This window comes from Dendrobium catenatum, unplaced genomic scaffold, assembly GCF_001605985.2.
Source record: "Dendrobium catenatum unplaced genomic scaffold, ASM160598v2 fragScaff_scaffold_1380, whole genome shotgun sequence".
Classification (NCBI taxonomy): Eukaryota; Viridiplantae; Streptophyta; class Magnoliopsida; order Asparagales; family Orchidaceae; genus Dendrobium; species Dendrobium catenatum.
Genome location: NW_021319842.1, coordinates 1 through 24,596, shown reverse-complemented (window position 1 = coordinate 24,596; position 24,596 = coordinate 1). Strand labels below are relative to the sequence as shown.

Sequence of the window (24,596 nt, the reverse complement as noted above, 5' to 3'; positions counted from 1 at the left end):
AAGAATAAATATCCACTACCCCGCATAGATGACTTGTTTGATCAGTTAGCCGGTGCCACGGTATTTTCCAGAATTAATTTAAGATCAGGATATCATCAAGTGAGAGTTAAAGAAGCAGATGTCAGTAAGACAGCTTTTGGGAACAGGTATGGTCACTTTGAGTTTAGAGTCATGCCTTTTGGGTTAACAAATGCTCCTGCTATCTTTATGGATATGATGAATCAGATTTTCAAAGATTACATAGATAAGTGTGTGATTATTTTTATTGATGACATTTTGATATACTCAGGGATGGATGATGAGCATGCTGAACATTTGCGCATTGTTTTGGAGACATTGAGGAAAAATCAGCTATATGCAAAATATTCAAAATGTGAATTTTGGCTAAAAAGTATTTCCTTCTTGGGGCATATTATCAGTGGTGAAGGGATTTCTGTAGACCCACAGAAAGTAAAAGCAATTATGGAATGGCCAACACCAAAGAATGTTACAGAGGTTCGTAGTTTTCTTGGACTCGCAGGATATTACAGAAGATTTGTCAAAGGATTTTCACAGATTGCTATGCCTTTGTCTAAATTAATGAGAAAGGAGTTAAAATTTGAATGGACAACTGAATGTGAGAAAAGTTTTCAGGCATTGAAAGAGCATCTGACGACAGCCCCAGTATTGACACTTCCCTCAGGAACAGAAGGATTTCAGATTTATAGTGATGCATCTTTGAAGGGCTTGGGATGTGTTCTAATGTAGAATAGAAAGGTGATTGCTTATGCATCTCGACAGTTGAAGCCCCATGAAAGAAATTATCCCACTCATAATTTGGAGCTAACTGCAGTAGTATTTGCTTTGAAAATTTGGAGACATTATAGACATTATCTGTATGGGGTAAGATGTGAAATTTTCACTGACCACCAGACTCTCAAATACATATTTTCGTAGAAGGAATTGAACTTGCGACAAAGAAGATGGTTGGAACTCATTAAAGATTATGATTTGCATATCTAATATTGTCCAAGAAAAGCTAATATTGTGGCTGATGCTTTAAGTCGCAAGTCTACAGGAATGATGAACTTGATGATTACTCAAGAGGTTCGATTGATCAAGGAAATGGAAAATCTGCAATTAGAGATTAGAGACTTAAAAAATATGGAATATTTGCATCAAATGACCATAAAGCCCACTTTAACAAATGGTATTAAAGAAGCTCAAAAGCTTAGTAGTGAATTTTCAACATTAATAGAGCAGGTTCAGTTAGGGAAAAGAACCGATCTTTCTGTTGATGTCAATGGAATCATTAAGCACAGATCCCAGCTATGGGTACCCAACAAGCTAGAATTGAGAAGAGAAATTTTGCAAGAAACTCATCATTCTGGCTACACAATTCACCCAGGCAGTACTAAGATGTATAAAAACTTGAAAGTAATATTCTGATGGCCAGGTATAAAGAAAGATGTTGCTAAATTTGTAGCTAAGTGTGAAGCATGTCAAATTGTGAAAGCTGAACATCAAAGACCTAGTGGATTACTACAATCACTACCTATCCCAGAGTGAAAGTGGGAAGAAATTGCAATGGATTTTGTCATGGGATTTCCCAGATCCAGACAGGGGCATGACAGTATTTGGGTAATTATAGATAGACTGACAAAATCAGCTCACTTTTTACCTATCAAGCAAACTGATTCGGTAGCAAATTGGCACATCTATATGTAAAAGAAATTGTCAGATTACATGGTATTCCAAAAGTCATTATCTTAGATAGAGATGGTAGATTTACTTCGAGACTGTGGAAGAGCATTCATGAAAGCTTGGATACAAATCTGCATTTCAGTACAGTTTTTCATTCTCAGACTGATGGTCAATCTGAAAGAACCATTCAAGTATTGGAGGATTTATTGAGATTATGTATTTTGGATTTCAAATGCAGCTGGAAAGATTGCTTACTACTTATAGAATTTGCCTACAATAACAATTACCAATCCAGTATACAAATGGCACCATATGAAGCACTTTATGGTAGAAAGCGCAGAACCCCCTTAACTTGGGTTGAGGTAGGAGAAAGAAAGTTATTGGGCCCAGAACTGGTGGAGGAAGTAATAGAGAAAATTAGATTAATCAGAGACAGATTAAAGGCTGCTCAGGATCGACAACAAAAATATTATGACCCCAAACATAGAGCAGTAGAGTTTGAAGTGGGTGACTTCGTATTCTTGAAGGTTAAACCTATGAAGGGTACAGCTAGATTTGGTAAGGGAGGCAAATTGAGTCCTAGGTTTATTGGACCTTTTGAAATTGTTGAAAGAATTGGAAACGTTACTTATAGGCTTGCTCTTCCAGCTGACATGTCAGATATACATAACATTTTTCATGTGTCACTGCTAAGGAAATGGGTTACAGATGCCCATCAACGAATCTCACATGATGATATTGAGCTACAGAAGAATCTGACTTATATGGAAGAACCTGAAAGAATACTATATTTTGATACTAAACAGCTCAGAAATCATAAAATTCTCTATGTTAAAGTGAAATGGAAATACAGACCAGAAAAGAAGGCAACTTGGAAAGAGAAGAAGATATTCGCCTCAAGTTTCCCCAATTGTTTGATGATCACTAAGCTAGAAATTTCGAGGACTAAATTTAAATAAGAAAGGGGGATTTGTAATACCCGAAGTGCTCCAAATCAATGTAAGCATAAATTTTTTTTTTATTTTTGAACATTTCATATATATGAATAAGTAGAATAACTTATTATTATTTTGATTACAGAAAAAAAATCTAGTTTTCATCTAATACAGAAACTTATTACTCTATTTCTACATGAACCACCATTTCATTATATCATTATGATTTCAGTACCCATTACAATTCCTGTACTCACAGCACTTATCTTAACATTCAATGGACCGATTAAGATAGTGGAAAATCAACGGTTGAGAGGTGTTAGTGAAGTAAAATATGAGTCTTAGTGGAACTGTCATTCTATGCATAATCCTTTATTCCCACGAAGCAGTTGCTGGTTTAGAGTTGCTGGCCATAGGAGAATGAGGGGCTGAAGGGAACGAGCATCAGTTTGAGGGAGCTTTGGCTTGAAGCGTGGATTTTTCATACTCAGACATGGGTGCAGGATTGAGCAGCTTGAGTTGTTTGATGAGTGGGAACAATGGTATATGATGCAGGTAAGTCCAGAAACTGAGGGAAAGCCTTTGACACCACTAATCTGCTCCCTCGCTACAGATTTCTTGTGTCTTTTGTAGTCATTCATAATGAAAGGACTTCAGGATTGTTGATGCTTTAGTGTTGTTTTGGCCTGTCATAACTGCACCAATTTTTGACCATGAACTGATTGAAAATACCTAGGATGGTATAATAAATGTTAATATATTAGCTGAATTCAGAATTTAGAACTCAGAAGGAAGGTTAAATTATTATAGTTGTTGTAATCAGGTGGAGTTTTGCCGGAAAAAAAGGAAAATTTGGGTGGTTGTGAATAAGTAGCATATGAAGATAGTATATAAAAGGAAACGGAAGCAGACTTTCGAAGAATCAATTCCAAGTAAGGTGAGGTATCCAACAATACATAGAAATAATAAAAAAGTTTAAACAGTTGCAAATGGATATTTATCTTGTTTTTAATATCATTTATTTTCCCCATAATAGCATGTATTTCAAATAGTTCAATTGCTTCATATGTGAATTACTTGTAGTTGATTCCAATTTATATAATTGTTGGAAATGATTATGAAAATGTACCTGAAAGGAAAGAGAGTATAAATGTTATTAAGTCATATGTTGGGGGATAGGCCCGCACCAGTAAGGGCGAAAGACCTGACGAGATAAGCCTATACTCTCTCATTATAAAAGTTGGGAATTTAGACCCAACCTTGAATAAGAGAGCAATTTCAATTCTAAAAGTTGAGAATTTAGACCCAACCTTGAATTTAAAGACTAAAAAGAGGGCACAAGCTTATAGACATCATATGACTTGTTTGAAGCTGTTAATTAGACAGCAAAAAGGGAAAGCAATGCTACACATTTCTTACTATCAGTATGGAATTTCAATATATTCTAGTTATGTTATGAATTTCTAAATTGTTTAACAATGTTATTTTTATTTCTTTTACGTTGTTGGTGTATTTCATTGAGTCCTACTCATTAGCAGTAGTTATACTGCAGGTAAGGGAAAGGAGCCCATAGGGCACTAGGCGAGGAAGAAGTGACCGTCTAATTTTGGTGTAAATATGTTTTGGTGTACAAAGAGATCTTAGAGGAGATCTGAAGAGTAGCTGTATAAAATTTTTGATATGTAAGTAAAGTTCAAAAGTGTAAGTAGAGCTCTGTATTTGTTTTAATTCTGTTGATGTTCAGTAAAGTACATTATATGCTTTTATTATGATGTTCGGAGTTGATAGGTTGACATGTTAGGAGAGCCTAATTAGATTTCTTTCCTTCTCTGTTATACTCCAGTTTGTTTGTTAGAGATTAAGCCAAACTGGGGTGTGACAAAACCGGCGGCCAAGGTTAGGGTTAGGGTTTGTGAGTGGCGGCTAGGTGGAGGGGAGGGCTCAAGGAACCGGTGGTTTGGGGTGGAGGAAGGATGGTTGGCTAGGATTGTAGAAGTGGTGGGGGTTTTGGCTGAGGGGTGGAGAATCGTGGAATGGTCGGCGGTTAATGGAGGATTTGGTGGGGAGGCCAGGGCTTAAGGGAGGAAAGAAGGAGAAGATAACCACGAGCCTGGATGCTTCCTGCGGCTGGTGAGTGATCTGATTCCCTCACCTAGAGATTTTCTCTCCAAAACTCTCAAGCCCTCTCAAAACATAAAAGTGCAGAAATTTTCATAATATTATTCATTACCCTCCAAGGAGAAGGAGGTGGCATTTAAATAGCCTCATCACAATGAAAGAAAAATAAAAGACTAACTTGCCCCTAGAGCTTACACATGACTAGGCCCTCAAATGAGTGTATAAATGGAAAATGCAATAATAATTCATAACACAAAATAAACTAACACAAATAATTCTAATACAATGACAATGAAAAGTAAGCAGCGTAATCATGGTTGTAGATCGACAGCCACGACATTGGTTGTAAAAACCCGAAAACTGTCGTTCGAATGCGTCGCATGCATTTTGATGCGCCGCGATAAATTTAGGCAAAATTTCTAAGTCGTGGAATTCGACGAAATAAATTTTATTAAATTCTACGCAAAATTTCGCTCGAAACGGTATAAAGAACATATATCAATTTTCGCTCGGTTTGAGAATTAAAATTTACCGAAGATGATTTAAGTAACATTTTACCCTTTGTACCCATTTTGTCCTTCATATGACAATAGGGAGGAATTTGGGAGAGAGGTACATGCGTCTTTTGGTGAGCCCTCTCCCACATATAGACAAAATACCTCATAGGGACCGAAATATTTCGGTCCCTCTTGTGTTTCTCTTGTCCGAACGAAGGAGGGCGGGCGGCATAGAGGAGGGAGCGGTTGAAGCTTGCATTTTCCGGTGGTCGGCGGCGGTTTCCGGCAGGATTTTTGGAAAGAAGTGAAAGGGAAGGCTTAGGGAAGAAGAAAGGTAAGTTCCTTATGCAAGAAACTTCCCTCTTTCATGAGATTTTTTCTTGGAGAAATTTTAGGGTTTTGTTTTTTATGGGGTTTTCTTTAGAAAAGTGTTAGGGCTTAGTTATGCCTATGTTTCTAAGTTATAAGCATGAAGTTTGCTTAAGGAAAACATAGGTTTGAAAATTAGGGTTTCTTTTAAACATGAGATTTTGTTTAAGAATAATGTTAAGAATGATGTAGAAACATAATTACCTTGAAATTCAAAGTTTTTCTAAAAAAATTTTGGAGTTTTAAATTAGGATTTTTCCTAATTTTGCATTTCTAAGCTTGCATGTTAACTAAACTTATTCCTAAGGGTTATGGGGGATCTCTAATTAAGAGAAATTGAACTTTTTGAGAAAAAAATATTTTTTTCCTAAATTTTTTATGAATTAATCCGAAAATTAAATGTCCTAAGCCTAAGCTTAGAAATGATATTAGTGAAGCATTAGGTTTCCAAAATTTGATTTTTAGGTAAAACTGAATATTTCATTTAAATTTTATTTTATTGAAGGAAGGATGTGATAAACTATGGGTTATACTAATATGATTACCAATTATGATCTATGTTTTACCTTAGAATTAAGACTCATGCTTTATGTAATGAACATGTTTTAGGTGATGATCATGCTTATGTGGTTAACTTTAAGTGATGATCATGCTTATGTGGTAAACTAAATATTTTAGGATATGAGTAGGTGAATGTGTATTAGTGAGCTTAGGGGAAGTGATTAGCTATGACTTGAGAAGGGTTAATGAGGTATAGTGAATTAATTTGACATAAAAGGCTTATGTTATAATTTTTCCCTTAGGTTTTGGAAAGAAAAATTAAGGAGAGGTTGGTGAAGTGAAGACTTGCAAAGGGCAATTGAGGTAGGAATCTCTTACTTTACATATTCATGTTCCTTTATGTTTTTATTGTTCATTTATTTTTATTCTTTAGTTAATTTGATACATAAAAAATGCATATGAAGTGTCTTTATTAATTGATAGAAATGTAGAAATATTTCTATGAAACAATGCATAATTGATGTTTAAAATTTTAAGCATTTCATAGAAGTTTTTTTCATGTACTTACTTCATGCTCAAAGCATATGGTTGTTATAAAAATGCTACATTACATACATGTCTCTATAGAAAGATTATGTAAATGATTGTGCATGTTGAAGGCGGAGTACCACATATGGTGCGAAAGCATAAATATGGCTCTTATGAGCAATACGGAACAATATGACCCTTTGGGGCAAAAGAGAAAAAGAAATGAATGGCCAAAAAGATGTTTGTGTACCTGATCAATACACTCCTGGTACTCCGGTACGGTTGTATAAGATAAGACATGAGTAAGCATATAACATACATAAGCTATGACATCCATAAGACACATTGCATACATAAAGCATATGACATACATAAGGCATCTACCATTCATAAAACTTATGAAACTAGCATGTATAGCAAAACAATCGAGACTTTTCACTTCTAGCATACATGTAAATCTTATTTTATAAAAGGCATGTGAAGATGTTAGGGTTAGTGTTTCCTATTGAGCGTTAGTTCACTCACTCGTGTTGGGATACTTTTCAGGACAACTAGCTGCAAAGAATGACTGACCGCCCTTGGTTCTCCTACAGTCATAGAGGACAGACTAACAGGTTCTTCTTATGATTTTTTAGTTGTAGTTTACCTCTTTTTAGGTGGTTTGGCATATTTGATAATTTTTGTAACCATCTTTGTACATGTGAATCTTCTCTTGAAGTTATATGAAATGATATGAAATATTTTGTATATTTGAAAAAAAAAATTAGAGGCACTTTTAAATCACTGTTGAAGTCTTTTAGATTCTTAAATATATGTTGTAAGAAAAGTTTATGTTCTGAACGTCTGATTATGTTCCCACCTCGTCTACACGAGCTCATCGGGCTAGGTAGTGGCAAAAATAGTACTATAGCACAAGTTTAAGATATAGATCAATATAAAGCGCCATTAGGATGATTTATGGGTCTTAAACATTTTAGGATTGTATGATTATGCGATGATTATTGAATTGGAATTTTTTTATTGGTTTAGAGCTATGGATCAGGAGTCCGATGCCACTAATGGCAATACTTATGGGAATAATGATCAGGCTAGTAAAGAAGTTCCAGCGGTACCATCTGTGATACAATTCCTGATGGCAGCAGTAGTACTACTATAGATACTTTTACATAGATGATGGCTGCTATGACACAACTCATTCAGCATTCCCAAGAGTAGCCCCAGTCTAGTTCTAGAAGAGAGGCCTCTGTGGATAAGTATCTAAAAATCATTCAGGACATGAGACCACCTCTCTTTACAAGAGTGGGAGAGCTAGTTGATGCTGAAAACTGCTTATGAGGGTCGGAAAGATTTTAGAAGGTATGCATTGTCCAGCTAATCGGAGGGTGACTTTAGCCACCTTTTCTTTGGATGGGGAAGCTGAGAGATGGTGGAGAGGACAGTTGTTGGAGAAGTTTGGTGGTAGAGAAACATCTCAGATCTTATGGGATGACTTTGTTAAAGCTTTCAGAGACTGGTTTGTGCCTCTTTCTACAAGGAGGTAGATGCAGGAGCGATTTATTCGGTTGGTACAAGGGGATCGGACAGTTATGCAGCATGAAGCTAAGTTTATCATGCTATCCTGTTATACATCTCAGATTATCTTAAGTGCTGAAGACAAATGCCACAAATTTTTGTCAGGGCTTAGCGATGTGATTTGTCAGCCGTTGATTTTTTTTTGCCTTGATGATTATGCTGTTTTGGTTGAGAGAGCAAGGATGATAGAAATTGAATTTCAAGCTACCCAAAAGAGGAGAGATTTCCTTCAGAAAAGGAAGGGTTTTGAGAAGACCAGGTGCTTCCAGAAACATTCTGGAGGTCCTAGTATGCAGAAGGCTAAATGTGATAATGGTGGGAGTTAAACCAGCGTCAGAACCTATGACAAGTGTGGCAAGCTGCATAGAGGTGAATGTTTATCTGGTTTCAATGTTTGTTTTTGGTGCCATCAGCCAAAGCACATGGCTAGGAACTGCCCAAGACGTCCAAGGGAGGGGAGGTCTAGTGCTCCTCTACCTCAGCAAAGTACAGGGAGACATCCGACAGTTGGTAGACCTAGAGCTCAAGAGTCTTCTGCATCGGCACCTAGTCATCCGACTACGAGACCTATTGTGCAACCAAAGGTATATGCTATCACGCAGCAAGAAGCCAAAAAATCTCTTGACGTGATCACAGGTATTATTTATGTTCAATGTCTACCTAATAGAGTGTTTTTTTGATACCAGTGCATCACATTCATTCATTAGTCAGGAGTTTGTTAAGAAACATGCAATGAAGGTCCGCATTATGCCCACTACACTATCAATTTTGCTACCTGATGGGTCTAGTATGATTGTCTTAAGTGTATGTTCACCACTACTTTCTTTATGCGAGAGGAATTTTGAAGTTGACTTGATTGTACTACCACTTAAGGAATTTGATATGACTCTAGGGATGGAATGAATGCAGGGGTGTCAATATTGGACCCGACCCGAACACGACCCATAAATTTCAGGTTTGGGTCACCCATAGCGGGTCGGGTTCATGTTCGGGTTTTCGACTCGTTTCAAAAAACGGGTCAGGTTCGGGTTGACCCGGGAACCTGGAAATGACCCAGAATGACCCGGCTACCCGCTCTATCCACATCATTTTGGCCGCATGCATCGACTCCCTGCCGAGTGCCATGAGTGAGTACGTGACGCGTTTGCCCAGTACAGCAGTGCCCGGCTGCCCGCGATGGCGCGATCCAACCACTGCCCGCGATCCAGCTGCCCAATTCGGCAGCGCCAGTGCGGAGTGCCCAGTCCGGTCGAGTCCGTCACGCATCTTGTGGTCTATCCAGCCATTGGCGCAGTCCCGCGAACCGCTTCCTGCTGTCGAATCCGCTGCGCGTCCCGCTGTCGTGTCCGCCGCACATCCCGCGATCCAGCAGTCGAGTCTGCGCGTGACCCGACGTGCTGATGTTGAATCCAAAGCGAGTCGGGTTGACCCGAACCCGAAGCGGGTCGGGTTTGCAAAATTGATCCGTATACAAAAACGGGTCAGTTCGAGTTGACCCAAATAATGCCGGGTCAGTTCCGGGTTTAACCCGAACTCGACCCATGACCCGAAATTGACACCCCTAATTGGATGTCTAACCAATTCATCTCCATATAGTATAAAAAGAAGATAGTGAAGATCAGACTTCCTGGAGGAGAGAAGCTTATCTTTCAAGGCGATAGAGATGTATTTTCTACTCTGTTTAAAATTGCGCAATAAGAGGCGCGCCTCTGCGCAATTCGTCCAAAAACCGCCTCGAAGCTTACGCAATTCCATCCCTGGCAGAGGCGTACGCCTCACATGGACTGAGGCACGCCTCAAAGGCGCAATTGCGCAATTCTTAGTGAGGCGTACGCCTCATGGGAATGGACCCACCCACTTAAAATGAATGTTTTTTTCTCCTTAAACCCGCACGACAGCAGCTCCTTCCAAATTTTTCCTACCCGCACAGCTCCAGTTCGTGAAGCAGAGAGCTCCGGCACAGTCCTTACCGGCCGGCTTCCCTTCCCACCGCTTCTCCCGCCGACGCCACCTCTCTCTGGCGAAGTTGAAACTTACGGCCGCCCTCTAGGAGTACTCCACATAGGATTTTAGGTATTTTTTTAGTTTAGGGTTAGATTTTTTAAGTGTAAGAAAATCTAGGGTTTATGTTTTTTTTATTGTAAGAAAAATCCTTAATTTCTCATTTACGCAATTCTGTGTCCGTGAGGCTTACGCCTTAGACAGCCTCGAGGCTTACGCCTCGTCTCACAAACGAAAACCGCCTCGAGGCTTAATTACGCAATTTTAAACCTTGATTTTCTATGATCATCTCATTTATGAAAGCTTGCAGTTTAATTTTGAAGGGGTACCCAAGCTTTCTAGCTCATGTAAGGGACACTTCAAAACAAGTACCATAGTTGAAGGAGATTGTTGTGGTAAGGGACTTTCCTGATGTGTTTTCTGAAGTCTTACTTGGAATGCCTCCTGTTAGAGAGATTGATTTCTCTATTGATCTTGTACATGGTGCTGAGCCTATTTCAAATGTACCCTATCATATGGCAGTTAAAGAACTTCAGGAGCTAAAGTCACAATTGCAAGAACTGCTGGAGAAGGGGTTTATTCGCCCTAGCACCTCACCCTGGGGAGCAGGATGATAGCATGCGACTCTGCATTGATTATAGGGAGTTGAACAAGCTTACCGTTAAGAACAAGTATCCTTTGCCGAGGATAGATAATTTGTTTGATCAGCTAATGGGAGCCACAGTCTTCTGCAAGATTGATCTGAGGTCAAGATATTATCAATTGAGGATTAAGGAGGAAGATATCCCTAAGACAGCGTTTAGCTCAAGGTATGGACACTTCGAGTTTACAGTGTTACCTTTTGGGCTAACAAATGCCCCAACTGCTTTAATAGATCTGATGAATCGGGTATTCAAGCCAATGCTAGATAGTTTTGTCATCGTCTTTATAGATGACATCCTGATCTATTCTTGTGATGAAGAGCATCATGCCAATCATCTTCAAGCAGTGTTACAAACACTAAGAGGCAATGAATTGTATGTCAAGTTCTCTAAATGCAAGTTTTGACTGAAGAATGTGACTTTTTTAGGTCATGTAATTAATGGGGATAGTATTTCTATGGATCACCATAAGGCGCAGGCTATAGCTGATTGGCCTAGACCTACAACAGTGACTGAGATACAGAGTTTTCTTGGATTAGCTGGCTACTACAGAAGATTTGTAGAGGGATTTTCCAAAATTGCTGCACCTTTAAGTAGACTGACTCAAAAGGCAATTAAGTTTGAGTGGAGCAGTCAATGTGAGGAAGCATTTCAGGAGTTAAAGATTCATTTTATGATTGCACCGATTCTTCTTATTCCTTCAAGTACTAAAGGGTTTTAGATTTTTAGCGATGCGTCACTGAAGGGTTTGGATTGTGTCTTGATGCAACAAGAGAGAGTAGTTGTCTATGCTCCTAGGCAATTGAAAAGTCATGAGAAGAACTACCCAACCCACGATTTGGAACTTGTCTCTGTAGTATTTGCTTTGAAGATTTGGAGGCACTATCTTTATTGTGTACATTGTGAAGTATTTACATATCACCAGAATCTGAAATACATTTTCACTCAGAAAGAGCTGAATTTAAGGCAAAGGAGATGGATGGAGCTTCTTAATGATTATGATTTGGATATTCAATATCATCCGGGAAGAGCCAATGCTGTTGCTAATGCGTTGAGTAGAAAATTGTCGGAGAAGTTGAATGTGGTAGACCCTCCAAGGTCGGATGTCCTCATCAATTAGCTCTTAACAACATAAGCAAAGAACCAACTTTTCGCATCTGCATTCTGCATCTTGGATTTTTATCACACCCTCACAAATAATATTAATCAGAAGGCTTTCAGGATTTTGAGCTAGATATTTTCAATTATATGCAGCTCAAAATTATATATTTTCATTCAAGAACCACTTAATGTGATTATTATCCCAGTAACCATCTTGAATTGACAAACTAAAATGTTTTAAGCCTACGAGTTTAATCTGATGAGTCATTCGCTCATCTTATAATTACAGACACCATACCAGCTATGAACAGATATTTTGTTCTAGTTTATTGAAAAGACTTAAAACAATGAGATTCATAAGCACCTGAAACCATGGCACTGTGATTTGGAAAATAAACTGAGATTAGCAAAGTGTTATGAAACTCAATTCATAAACTTAATATCAATAGCTCAGACACACTTTCCACAAAATTCAAGGATAAAGGCCGATGCAACAGAGCAAATTCAAGGTTACTAGGCACCAAGACAAATAGCATGTTGTGGCCTTTTTCATTCACTAATTTCCTCAAACAATCAAAGAAACAATAATATAATATTGTTGCAAGTGACAAAAAACTGCCAACATCACAACAAATAGTAAGAATATATGAAATACATATCATCAATATTCGAAAAAATATGTCAAGCAAGCTGTAAATATACTTATGAACAATATAGCAGTTTTAATGGATGAACAAGCAACTAGCTCTTCATAGGATGCAAGCAAATATCTGTCATGGTTTTGAGGAAATAAAATACAGAGAGACAACCCTGCATATTCATTAGAATTCTCAAATTTAAGCTGCAGGTGTCAAATCAAAGAAGAAAGGACATACAATAATGACAAGTCTATGAAGGTAGCAAGAGCATTTAGGAAGAAAAGAGATACAGCAACACATGTATCAACAGGAAGTATAACACACGTCATAAAACCATTATCACAAGAATATTTGAATCTGGTATATCCTAGAACATATAGTAACAGTCATCACCTCAAATCGAATAGCTGTTCCTGCTGGTATATTTAATCTCATCCCATAAGCTTTTCTTCTATCAAAAAACAAGTATGGGTTCACTTCAATAAAATGATAATGACTCCCAACCTGCAAATTAAAATGTTAAATGGTTAGGATACTTTACACATGCAAGTAGATAGCCTTCTCAGATCACTCATCCGTCCCACAATTTGAAAATAATTTTGTTTGATTCTTAAATTTTGTTTTGATAAGGAAATCTGACATAACAAATTCAATGAACTGCGGTTTTAGAAAATAAAATTGATTAGCATTTTAAACGGTATTGGTTGAAGATAATGGCCGAGATGTATAACTAAACATCTTCCATCATTGCCAAAGAAGAAGATGCAACAACAGCTCGAATGATTCTCTGATAAATATCTCTGGTTCAAATCAATCAAGTTAAGATAGAATCCTCAAGAAACTTAAGCTGGCTCTTAGATTAAATATTTAACCATTTAGAAAAGCAAAAATTCCCAACAATGCAAACTTGGCTTCTGAAAAACCAAATTGCCATCAGTTCAACAATCACCAAACTGGAGCGTTAAGAACGAACTCGGATTTCCAAGCAAATTAAATTTGAAACAAAATAAAGAGGGTGATGTGATTCTGATGGACCAATTCATTTGATTGGGAGGGAATGAAGAAATTTTCTAATCAAGAGGGAGTTGTTTAGAAAGGTTCCTAATCAGGGGGCAGATTTGGAGGGGAAATAATTAAGTAAATATGGCGGATTTGGGATGGAATTGGGGGATTGTTTGTGTATTTGTTGTTTATTGTTAGTTTTAAGCAGGAGATTTTCCTAGGGCTAGGGGGGGGGGTCTTGTTTGCTGAAATTGTAGTGTTTTTAGAGTGCTTTGGGCTCTAGCGCCGTCTAGAAATTTGGGAGAGCCGGATCTTCCTCTCGAATTGAAGATCCAACTCCAAGGAATTTCACAAGTTCTGCATCCACATCCTATCAAATTAGTATCAAAGTAGTTCGATATGGGCACCCATGGCTAGAAGAAAAGTAGAAGTATTAGAAGGGGAGATCGAACAATTGAAATCAGATTATGTAGAAAAGATTTCAGATTTTAAAAAGCTATTTTCAACCATTGATGAGAAGACTGATGAGAAGTTCGCCATCATGAAGGAGATGATGAGAAAGATGCTCGAGTTCTAAACCAGAACGGCGCTGTTGGAGGCAAGGGGAGCCACCAGCGACCAAGAGAGTGAAGGAAACACTAATCCAATAAGGAGAGTGAAAGATCAGAAGGTGGAAATGTTGGACTGTTGGAGACAGAGGGAGTCACCAGCGACCAAGGGAGTGAAGGAAACGCTAATCCGATAAGGAGAGGGAAAGATCAAAAGGTGGAAATGTTAGGGGAAGAAGAGGAGATGCAACATTTGGAGCCACTCCAATGAAAGAAAAGGGTAAAGGAGTGGGACATTTAGTGGAGCTGCAGAATTTGAAAGGAGAAAAAGAAAGGGAGAAGATAGATGCACCAGACATGATTCTACCGCCCCTACAACAATATCGAGAGATATTCCAACAAGTTCAAGGGTTGAATCCTTCGAAGGAATGCAAATATGTTATCATATTGAAGGAAGGAGTCCCACTTACCAGTGTTCGTCTATACCGTTATCCTCAAATCCATAACGAAGAGATTGAGAGATTAATCAAGGAAATGCTCGAGGCAGGAATCGTTCAACCTAGTGTCAATCTATTTTTCAATCCAGTTCTATTAGTCAAGTGCTTCAGTAGTCGTTTCGTTAATTCTGCATGTCTTCTCTGTCTCCAACGATCATCATGTACATGTCATCAGTCGTTACAAAGTTCTAAGGCAAGTCTTCATATCCATCTCCAGCTAATTTCTTGAGATTAGAGATGTTATATATTTGGCTAGATAAGTTTAGAAACATCATTCGATCACTAAACCCTAAACCCAAGACGATATTAGACCATCACAATACCGACTTCAAACATTAGTCGAAACTATTAACAACTTTGATTAAATATCATTCGCACTATCAACCCTAAACCTAGAAGAGAGCATTACACATCAGGCCATACCAAGTGGATGTCAATAGAAATTTGATCAAATCATAATCGAACTTTATTCAAATATTAATTGAACATTGATCAAACCTTATTTAAATCTAGTTAAAATAATGTATGTATTTTTAAAAAATATTTGATCAAGATTCGAACAAGATTCAAATTATATGATTTTATCGGCTCAAGAATTTGTGTTTCCAACTATAATTTTGAGAAGGCAAATTATGTTGTAAAGAAGACACACAATATACATAAAATCGACACATACAATACATTACATTATATTACAATGAATAAAATGTGGCGTGAAGCTACTCACCTCCAACAAAACCCTATAGCTTGGGTTGCTCACCAGCTCAAGCAATAGCACCACCAAGCCTTCTCGGTAGTCCAAAACAAATCTTCCCCTAGTAGTGAAGCCAGTTGTCCTCGCCTAGTTGAAGGTTGTCCTCAGCTCCGCCTTAAATGCTGCAACCTCCTTCCTCAGCTCAGTGACTTCTGTCGAGGTCACACCTCCGCACAAGTTGCCAGCCTCGCCTCCACGAAGTGGAGGTTCATCGTCTTCTCAAAGACAATGAGTCAACCTACTATCTCCTCAAGCGAGATCGACCCCTTGGAAAGAATGACATTGACAGAGCAACCAAAAGATAGTGAGCCCCGAGGCTTCTTATTCAAACCCTTTTAAACATGTTCTTCTTCTACCTCGGCCGCAATGCCAACATGCATGATCGCCGCACCTCCTGCCTGCTCGCTAGCAACTACAAGCTCTACCACTCCCACAAGTGTTAGCATCTTTAATTCCTAGTGCAGGTGGCATCCTTGGGGTCAACAATGGAATGTCATCAATTGAAACTCTTTATCTAAGTATTCTTAGAAAACTACATAACCCTTTCACATAGGACAGTCCCAATCGTATACTAGCCAAGCGCCCACCACTACAAAGCTATCAACTTCAGCCTACTCGGTAGATGCCCCAACAAATCGCTCGAAAAAAAAATAGATTAGAGGCTCTCACAGTAGACACCTTTTTCCCTAACAAAGCTATTCACAAATACTTTAACTTGTCAACTTTTCTCTTACCTGTCTGAATTGGAGGTTCCTACGAACTTGCCACAGCTTTAGTAGAGGCAACCTCTATCTAAGCCACTATAATTGGGTCCCATGGAGTCACTCGACTTGTTTTCCATAGAATAAGTTGCTCGTCACCTTCTTCAAAAGTGAGGTTGACCCTCTCTAAAGCCCTAACGATGCCGCCATAAGTGATGGGCTCAGCAGTATCACCTGCTATAATCGGTAACTCAACAATCTCCACCACTATTGCAAGACCAATTTTAATTCTCTTTACAGGAGTAGCAACAATGAGTTCAGGCTCTCCTAGGCAACCTAGATACCACCCTCAACTTCCTTACTCTGCGAGAGTCCACTCGCCTTCTTCTCTAATTTATCAGCCTGGTATGAAAGGCGGCCTTTTTAAATGCCTTGGCCTAGACCAAGCTAACTCAGCATGGTTCATATTTAAACTCATAGGTTTTAGAGTGAACAAGGGAAAGGAAGAATGCAAAGTCCCTATTTTTAAGGAGCCAAAGAAGAAGGTGTTGTCACATCATTGATGCAAAATCTACATAACAAGGCTGCAACAAAAAATTGGGTAATAATTTTGCATTTACTTTCATGTAACATGTACAGCAGTCGCAATTAATGTTTTATCATTCACTTGCCTTTTTCATCACTCGCCGATGCAACCTAAAAAAAGGACAACTCGCCACTTACAACTTTCAATAAAATAGGACAACACGCATACAACTTACAAAACGAACACAACCTTAGAACACAACAACTTACAAATTAGAAGATACAACACCACTTTTCACTTGTAAAAATAACAACACTACTTACAACTTGTAATAAAAACCTGGACACCACAACATACGACTAATCAAAGTTTCGAGAAGAAAGATACAGGTGGAATAGAAACCATGGAGAGAAGAATAGATAGAAGTTCGAGACAAAATATAAGAAAAGCAAAAGAGTAGCTCACAAGCTATGAAAAATTCGCAGGTTTCACGTTTCAAATATTCATAACATATCTCTCTCACACAAAGAAAGTCGGCCCCAATTTATAGGAGAAAGAATGGGGAAGGGCATTTATTATCCCACATAAATGTGTCACCAAAACAACCACTAAAACCACTCCAAATCAGCCCATACATGGAGAAGTCAAAGCAAACCACACGAGGATTAGCAAGGGGAAAAAACCGAGTAGTCAATAGTAGGGAAAAGAAGTATCCAGTAGTAAAGACGGAAGGAAACCGAAGGGTAGCTGGGAAAATGAAGAGCCAATAAGGAAAACTGAAGTCCAACATGGGGATGATATGCATGACAACCTAGGGCTCAAATTGATGCAACCTAAAAAAACAGGACAACTCACCACTTACAACTTCCAATAGAACAAGATAACACACATACAACTCACAAAACAAACACAAACTTAGATTACAACAACATACAAGATACAATACCACTTTCCACTTGTAAGAAAAACAACACAACTTACAACTTATAATAAAAACCTGGACACAACACAACTTACGAGTAATAAAAAATTCGATAAGAAAGATACAGGTGTAATGAGAACTGTGGAGAGAAAAATAGATAGAAGTCTGAGACGAAATATAAGGAAGGTAGAAGAGGATAGCTCGCAAACTATGACAAACCCATAGATTTCACGTTCCAAATATTCATCGCATATGTCTCTCACACAAAAAAATTCAGACCCAATTTATAGGAGAAAGAAGAGGTAATGGCAATTATTATACCACATAAATGTGCCATCAAAACAGCCACTAAAACCCCTCCAAATCAACCCATACATGGAGAAGTCAAAGTAAATAGCATAGGGAACAACAAGGGGAGGAAACCGAGCAGCCAGCAGCAGAGAAATCAAGAAAACAGAAGGGATAATGAGCATCCAGCAGTAAAAAAAAAAGGAAACCGAAGGGGTAGCTGAGGAAATGAAGAGCTAGGAGGGAAAACCAAAGTCCAACATGGAGAAGACCAACAGCCAATATGGGAAAACTAAATAACCGCTTAGGGAAGACCAAACAGTAGCAGGGAATTCAAGCGGTCAGCAGAAAAGGTAAAAAACAGCAGACCTCATCAACCAATTAACTCATCACTCATCTTATGGAATAGAAACAAGCATTAGAAAGACGCACCCTCATCTATGATGAGTGTCGTTGTTCCCACACATCCAAGTCCAGCTACAGGAAGCACCTACCTAGGGGCCCTCAGCTTGCCTTGCCATGACTAGCCAACCACTAAGCTCATCTTCTCCACAACCTCAGACCATTCTCCTTCTCTTCTAGGTGATCAAAGGCTCAGCATGGGTCGTAAACAACTACCAAACATCACTCAGCATCAAGCACACCTTTCTCGGAACTCACTTGCAAACTCGTCCACTGCTACTAGGCAATACCAAGCTAGCCCACACTACAAAGCTCCTCTAATGCATACTCTGCACTATAGACCTCGACCATAGACAGATCATCAAAACTCTACAGCCTCTGCTCTCCCTCTGCCAATTAGAAAATGTCATGTGTCTAGGATAGTTTCTATAGCATTGTATTTTTTACTTTTCTTGAGTGTAGTCTTTTCTATAGCCCTTATAACACTATAAATAATAGGTGATGAGGAGCATTTTGGCACTTCTTAGTCTTTTAAAATTTTTAGACTGATTGAGATTCTGAGCTCTTAAGCGCCTTTACTATAACTTTTCTCTAGCATTTCTCTAGTATTTCTTCTTTCTCTCTTATCACATAAGTTCTAGGTCACTCTAAGGGTTTAACTGCTAGTAGATTCGAGTGTCATCCACTCATAAATTTGAATTTAACATATTTACTCAATGGATTTGATTCAGCTTTTTTTAGCATGAAAAAAACTCAAGCATGCATCAAAACAGATATAATCGTCTTAGGCTTCGTTTGGGATAACTTATGCTTTTCTACATATGCTTTTAAAAGCCCATTTTTCAACCATAACTTTAAATATGTTTTTTTTAAAAATAGCTTTTTAAAATTTAAATTTTAAAAAAGCTATGTTAAAATTATCACCCCAAATATATATTATTTTATATTGACTACTTTCATAATACAAAAGCGATCAAAAAGCTATCCCAAACAAAGCCTTGGTCAATGAAGAAATTCACCTAATGCATAGAAAATTGACTCTTTAACCAAAATCTCAAACCTTCACCAAACTGAACGGAATTGATCAGTTCTTTGGTTTATAGAATTTTGTCCATATTTAAGCATAAAAGTATAAAAAAATCCTGCAAAGATGTTTCTTTGTAAAAATGATGAGATACAATAAAACAACATACATGAAAAGGTTACCTGAATAGGCCTGTCTGCCTTATTTACAACTTTCAGCAAAACAGATCTTCTTCCCAAGCTAAGTGGGACATTCCCAAAGCCACAAAAAAGTTTACCAGGTATAATATCGTTCACATTCCCAACAAATATGTCATACGAAGGAACTACAAAAAAATTACAAATCTCATCAATGAATTCTTAGTTTTTCATCAAAAAGAATGACATATATGCAAATAGTTAGAATATTATGTTTCACACTCCTCAAAGAAGCCCTGAATGTTTAAAAGAAAACATGCAGCGAATAAGAAAGTCAAGGATCATTGAAAAGTTTAACAATACTCAGCTAAAAGATTAATGAGTTAGGGCTCTGGATACTCTCCAAAAATCAATGAAATTCTTCCACCTTCCTCCAACCACAATTAGCTATAAATTGGAATCAGTTATATCACAAATAGACCCAGAACTATATCTAACTGCAAGAAAATCTTGTCAAAGCAAACGATAAAAATAAATATATAACTACTAATCTTATATAACAACACATCGCTGTTAAAGCAGTGCAGCAATTTCTAGCAGAAAAATGGCTACTGAATTAAGTTGAATGGGTTTTAAATTGTTAGGTAGGTATTTAAGCAAAATTAAGCAGCAGATTATGTACTGTTGATTCATTATAAATAAGTTCATGACTAGATTAGGTCTATATAAATTAACAAAAATTTGTTCTTTATCCCGCAGTACTCCAATTTATGGATTTTACTCAAATGGCCAAAGTCAGGCTAATTGGTGATAAAATTCATGCTTTAGATTTAGTTTCCTATTTTTCATGCACTTACAAAAATTCTAATAAAAGTAAATAGATATCTTAGTTTAGTTACATGCATGTGTGCATAAATGTTTTGTTTGGTTGGGTTAAAATGCTTGGTGTGATCCTCAGCTGATATCAACTCAATGGATCTTAGAGAAGCTTTGAACCAAAGCAATGAACCTGAAGGTCAGCGATCTTGTTAAGGGACAAATATACCCTTTCTCATTAAGGGTGTTTCCACATTGACATTAATAATAGGAGATTTATCTAATACCTGTTTCTATTTTCCACTAAGCAATGAAGTACACAGATTATTTTTATATTCCTAATCTACATCCACTAATATACACATGCATCGGCTGATGGATTCTGTATTCCATCCAACGGCTAGCACTAAAGGATGGTGGCTTAGTGGATAGCAGGATAGCAGAGTAAATTAGTGGAATTTAGGAGTGAATATTATATTGCTTAGTGGAATTTCATTCTAATATAATTAAGGCATTTCATTCCACTCATTCCATTCATTCCACCCACGGTAATCCCTTGGCATTTCCTGGGGTCAAAAGCAGGCGCTGTTGCCAAGAGCAGCGGGCCAAGAAATAGGGGGGAGTTGGAGAAAGCATGGCTGCAGCGTGCTGTTGCTGTATTTGCAAGTAAGGAAATTAGGAAGAAAGTTGTTTAGGCCTGCAGAATCAATGGAATCAGTAATTGTATTATTAATAATTGTTGAATTTAATGTGTGCAGAGAATTGTAACGGTGGAAATCAGTAAGAATGGCTGCTGAAATCTGAAGCGCTGCAGTATTAACAAAAAAATAGTGGTTGAGGTGATGAAATGAAGTGTTGCTTGCTTAAATTAGGTGATACTATTGCTTCTATAGTCAACGCAATCAGCTAATATTAACTGAAATCTGAAATCAGCAAATAAATTGAAGAAAAATTGAAATCAGGTAAGAGTCGTTGGAGAGTAGTTGTTGATGTTAAGTCTGAAGTAATTTATTGATGTTCTTGTATATTACTATTGCTGTTAATTAGGGGTTGTTGTGGTTAAATAGAAAAGAAAGGAAATGAAGTAGGAAAAGAAGTTTAGGAGAGAAAGGAGAATGTTAAATTGAATGTAGAAGAGTATAAATGTATAATTGAAATAATTTGTATGATATTCATATTTTTGTTTTATTTACATATAAGCATGTATAAATAAAGAAATGCATGTTTTAGGTGGCGTACAAAAAGAAAAGAAAGTATGACCTAGAAAGATCTTAAGGGTTTGTTTTGGTGGCCATGGATGAAGAGAAGTGTAACTAATTTCGTTGCTAAGTGTACCACTTGTCAATTAGTAAAGACTGAGTATCAAAAGCCAGGTGGACTACTTCAAGCATTACCGATTCTAGAGTGAAAATGGGATGACATTGCTATGGATTTCGTGTCAGGTTTACCAAGATCCCGTCAGGGTCATGATGCTACTTGGGTTATCATTGATAGGATTACAAAGTCTGCTCACTTTTTGCCTATCCGACTGACTGACTCAGATGAGAAGCTAGCAATGTTGTATGTGGCTGAGATTGTTCGTTTGCACGATGTGCCTAAGTCTATAGTATCTGATCGAGATGAAAGATTTACTTCTAGACTTTGGATGAAAGTTCAAGAGGCTATGGGCACCAGATTGACTTTTAATACGGCCTTCCATCCTCAGACTGATGGACAAACTGAGAGGACTATTCAAACCCTTGAAGATTTGTTGAGACTGTGTATTGTTGATTTTGGTGGAAATTGGGAATCTCAAATTCCCTTAATAGAGTTTGCCTACAATAATAACTTCCAAGTCAGCATAGGAATGCCTCCATATGAAGCACTCTATGGAAGGAAATGTAGAACACCTCTATGCTGGGCAGAGACAGGTGAGAGAAACGTAATTGAATCAGATTTGGTTGATGATGCTTCAAGCAAAATCAGAATGATCATGGATAGGTTGCTAGCAGTACAAGATAGGCAGAAGAAGTATTATGATGCTAAGCACCGTTCTGTGGAATTCAATATGGGAAATTTTGTTTACATAAAGATCAGGCCTATGAAGGGTGTACTCCGTTTTGATAAGGTTGGCAAACTCAGTCCCCGCTACATTGGACCTTTTGAGATTATAGAAAGGATTAAGAATGTAGCCTACAGATTGGCTTTACCAACTACATATGATGTCCACAATGTGTTTCATGTTTCTCCTCTGAGGAAGTTTATAACAGATGATCCTTCTAAGATCATAACAGAAGAAGTGGATATACAGTCAGATCTTACTTATGTTGAAGAACCATATCATATCTTGGAGTTCAATGTGAAACAACTAAGGAGCAGGGAGATATCTTTTGTTAAGGTTCTACAGAAACATGGGTTGGAGAAGAATGCTACGTGGGAGAAGAAGACAGAAATGAGGAAGTGTTATCCTCATCTCTTTGAGTAAGGTATGCTTGTTTTTCCTCTTATTTAAATTTCGAGGATTAAATTTTTTATTATGAGAGAAGAATTGTAAAAACCTGATAACTGTTGTTCGAATGCGCCGCACGCATTTCGATGTGCCGTGACGAAAATAGGAAAAATTTCAAAGTCGTCAAAATTCAACGAAATAAATTTTATTAAATGCTAAGCAAAATTTTGATCGAAATTGTATAAATAACATATACCAAATTTCGTACTGTTTGAGAATTAAAAATTTTCAAAGATGGTTTAAGTAACATTTTACCCTTTGTCCCATTTTGCTCTTCATATGACAACAGAGAAGAATTTGGGAGAGGGGTGCATGTGTCTTTTGGTGAGCCATCTCCCTCATATAGACAAATACCTCAGAGGGACCGAAATATTTCGGTCCCTCTTGTGTTTCTCTCGACCGAACAAAGAAGGGTGGGCGGCATAAAGGAGGAAGCGGCGGAAGCTTGCATTTTCTGGTGGCCGGCGGAGGTTTCCGGCGGGATTTTTGGAAGGAACTGAAAGGGAAGGCTTAGGGAAGAAGAAAGGTGAGTTCCTTAAGCAAGAAACTTCCCTTTTACATGAGATTTTTTCTTGGAGAAATTTTTATGGTTTTGTTTTTTATGGGTTTTTCTTTAGAAAAGTGTTAGGGCTTAGTTATGCCTATGTTTCTAAGTCATAAGCATGAAGTTTACTTATGGAAAACTTAGGTTTCAAAATTAGGTTTTCTTTTTAACATGCGGTTATGTTTAAGAATGAAGTTAGGAAGGATGTAAAAACATAATTACCTTGAAATTCAAAGTTTTCCTTAAATTTTGGAGTTTTAATTTAGGGTTTTTCCTAATTTTGTATTTCTAAGCTTGCATGTTAGCTAAACTTGTTCCTAAGGGTTATGGGAGATCTCTAATTAAGAGAAATTGGACTTTTTGAGAAAAAATATTTTTTCCTAAATTTTTTTATGAATTAATCCGAAAAATAAAAGTCTTAAGCTTAGAATTAGGAAAGGGGGATATTTTATTATACAAACTTAATGATATTAGTGAAGCATTAGGTTTCCAAAATTTGATTTTTATATAAAACCAAAAATTTCATTTAAATTCTATTTTATTGAATGAAGGGATGTGACAAATTATGGGTTATACAAAAGTGATTGCCAATTAGGATCTATGTTTTACCTTAGAATTAAGACTCATGCTTTTATGTAATGAACATGCTTTAGATGATGATCATGCTTATGTGGTTAACTAAATGTTTTAAGATATGGGTAGGTGAATGTGTATTAGTGAGCTTAAGGGAAGTGATTAGCTATGACTTGAGAAGGGCTACTGAGGTATAGTGAATTGATTTGACATTAGAGGTTTATGTTGTAATTTTTTCCTTAGGTTTTGGAAAGAGGAATTAAGCAGAGGTTGGTGAAGTGAAGTGTTAACCTGCCGTATAAAACAAAAAAAAAAAATAAATATATTCCACGTACCTGTCCGGCGCCGAATTCAGCACGTCGTCGCCCACGACCTCGCACGACCCTTTGTCGTTAAAATGAAAAGAAAAGAGGCAGAAACCTCTCTTCTCATTCTCTGGACAATCGGCTCTCGCTCTCACTCTCTCCCTCTGTTCCGTCGTTGCTCGGCTTCGCTCGATCGACAACTTTCCTTTCCCGTTCGGATCGGAAGCACGACGGTAGCTCGCCGCTTCCCCATCTCCTCCGTGACTGTTCGACTTTGTACCTTCGACGATTTGCCCTTCCCGTCGGATCGGAAGTTACGACACATTTGATCGGAAGAAACAACTGGAGCTCGAGGCAGTGAAGACAACTTCCTCCCGTTCGGACGCTGCTTCGACCCCTTCGCTGCGGCTCGGCCCCTTTCCTCCGACGTTGTTCCTTCCTGTGCGATCGGAAGTCACGGCATTTTGAGCGGGATCAACAACGAG

The 24,596-nt window shown here is 37.8% G+C and overlaps 1 protein-coding gene and 1 long non-coding RNA gene across 3 annotated transcripts in view; one reads left to right on the top strand and one right to left on the bottom strand.

The window, feature by feature from the left end:
* Positions 1 to 21,623, bottom strand: part of LOC110104484 (urease-like) — a 44,102-nt gene extending 22,479 nt beyond the window's left edge. Inside the window, exons 1-3 of the mRNA XM_020833629.2 lie at positions 21,596 to 21,623; positions 19,431 to 19,606; positions 12,978 to 13,088 (exon numbers count right to left, since the gene is read on the bottom strand). Of these exons, the coding sequence (XP_020689288.1) occupies positions 12,978 to 13,088; positions 19,431 to 19,606; positions 21,596 to 21,623 (315 nt within the window). The remainder of the gene's footprint in view (positions 1 to 12,977; positions 13,089 to 19,430; positions 19,607 to 21,595) is intronic.
* LOC114580888 lies at positions 3,004 to 7,396 on the top strand. 2 transcript variants are annotated; one of them, XR_003702528.1, is made up of 4 exons: positions 3,004 to 3,173; positions 4,171 to 4,300; positions 6,406 to 6,466; positions 7,178 to 7,396. It is a non-coding gene; the product is annotated as an uncharacterized LOC114580888 (long non-coding RNA). The 2 variants fall into 2 exon arrangements; XR_003702529.1 differs by lacking the exon at positions 6,406 to 6,466.
* Positions 21,624 to 24,596: the final 2,973 nt, after the last annotated feature.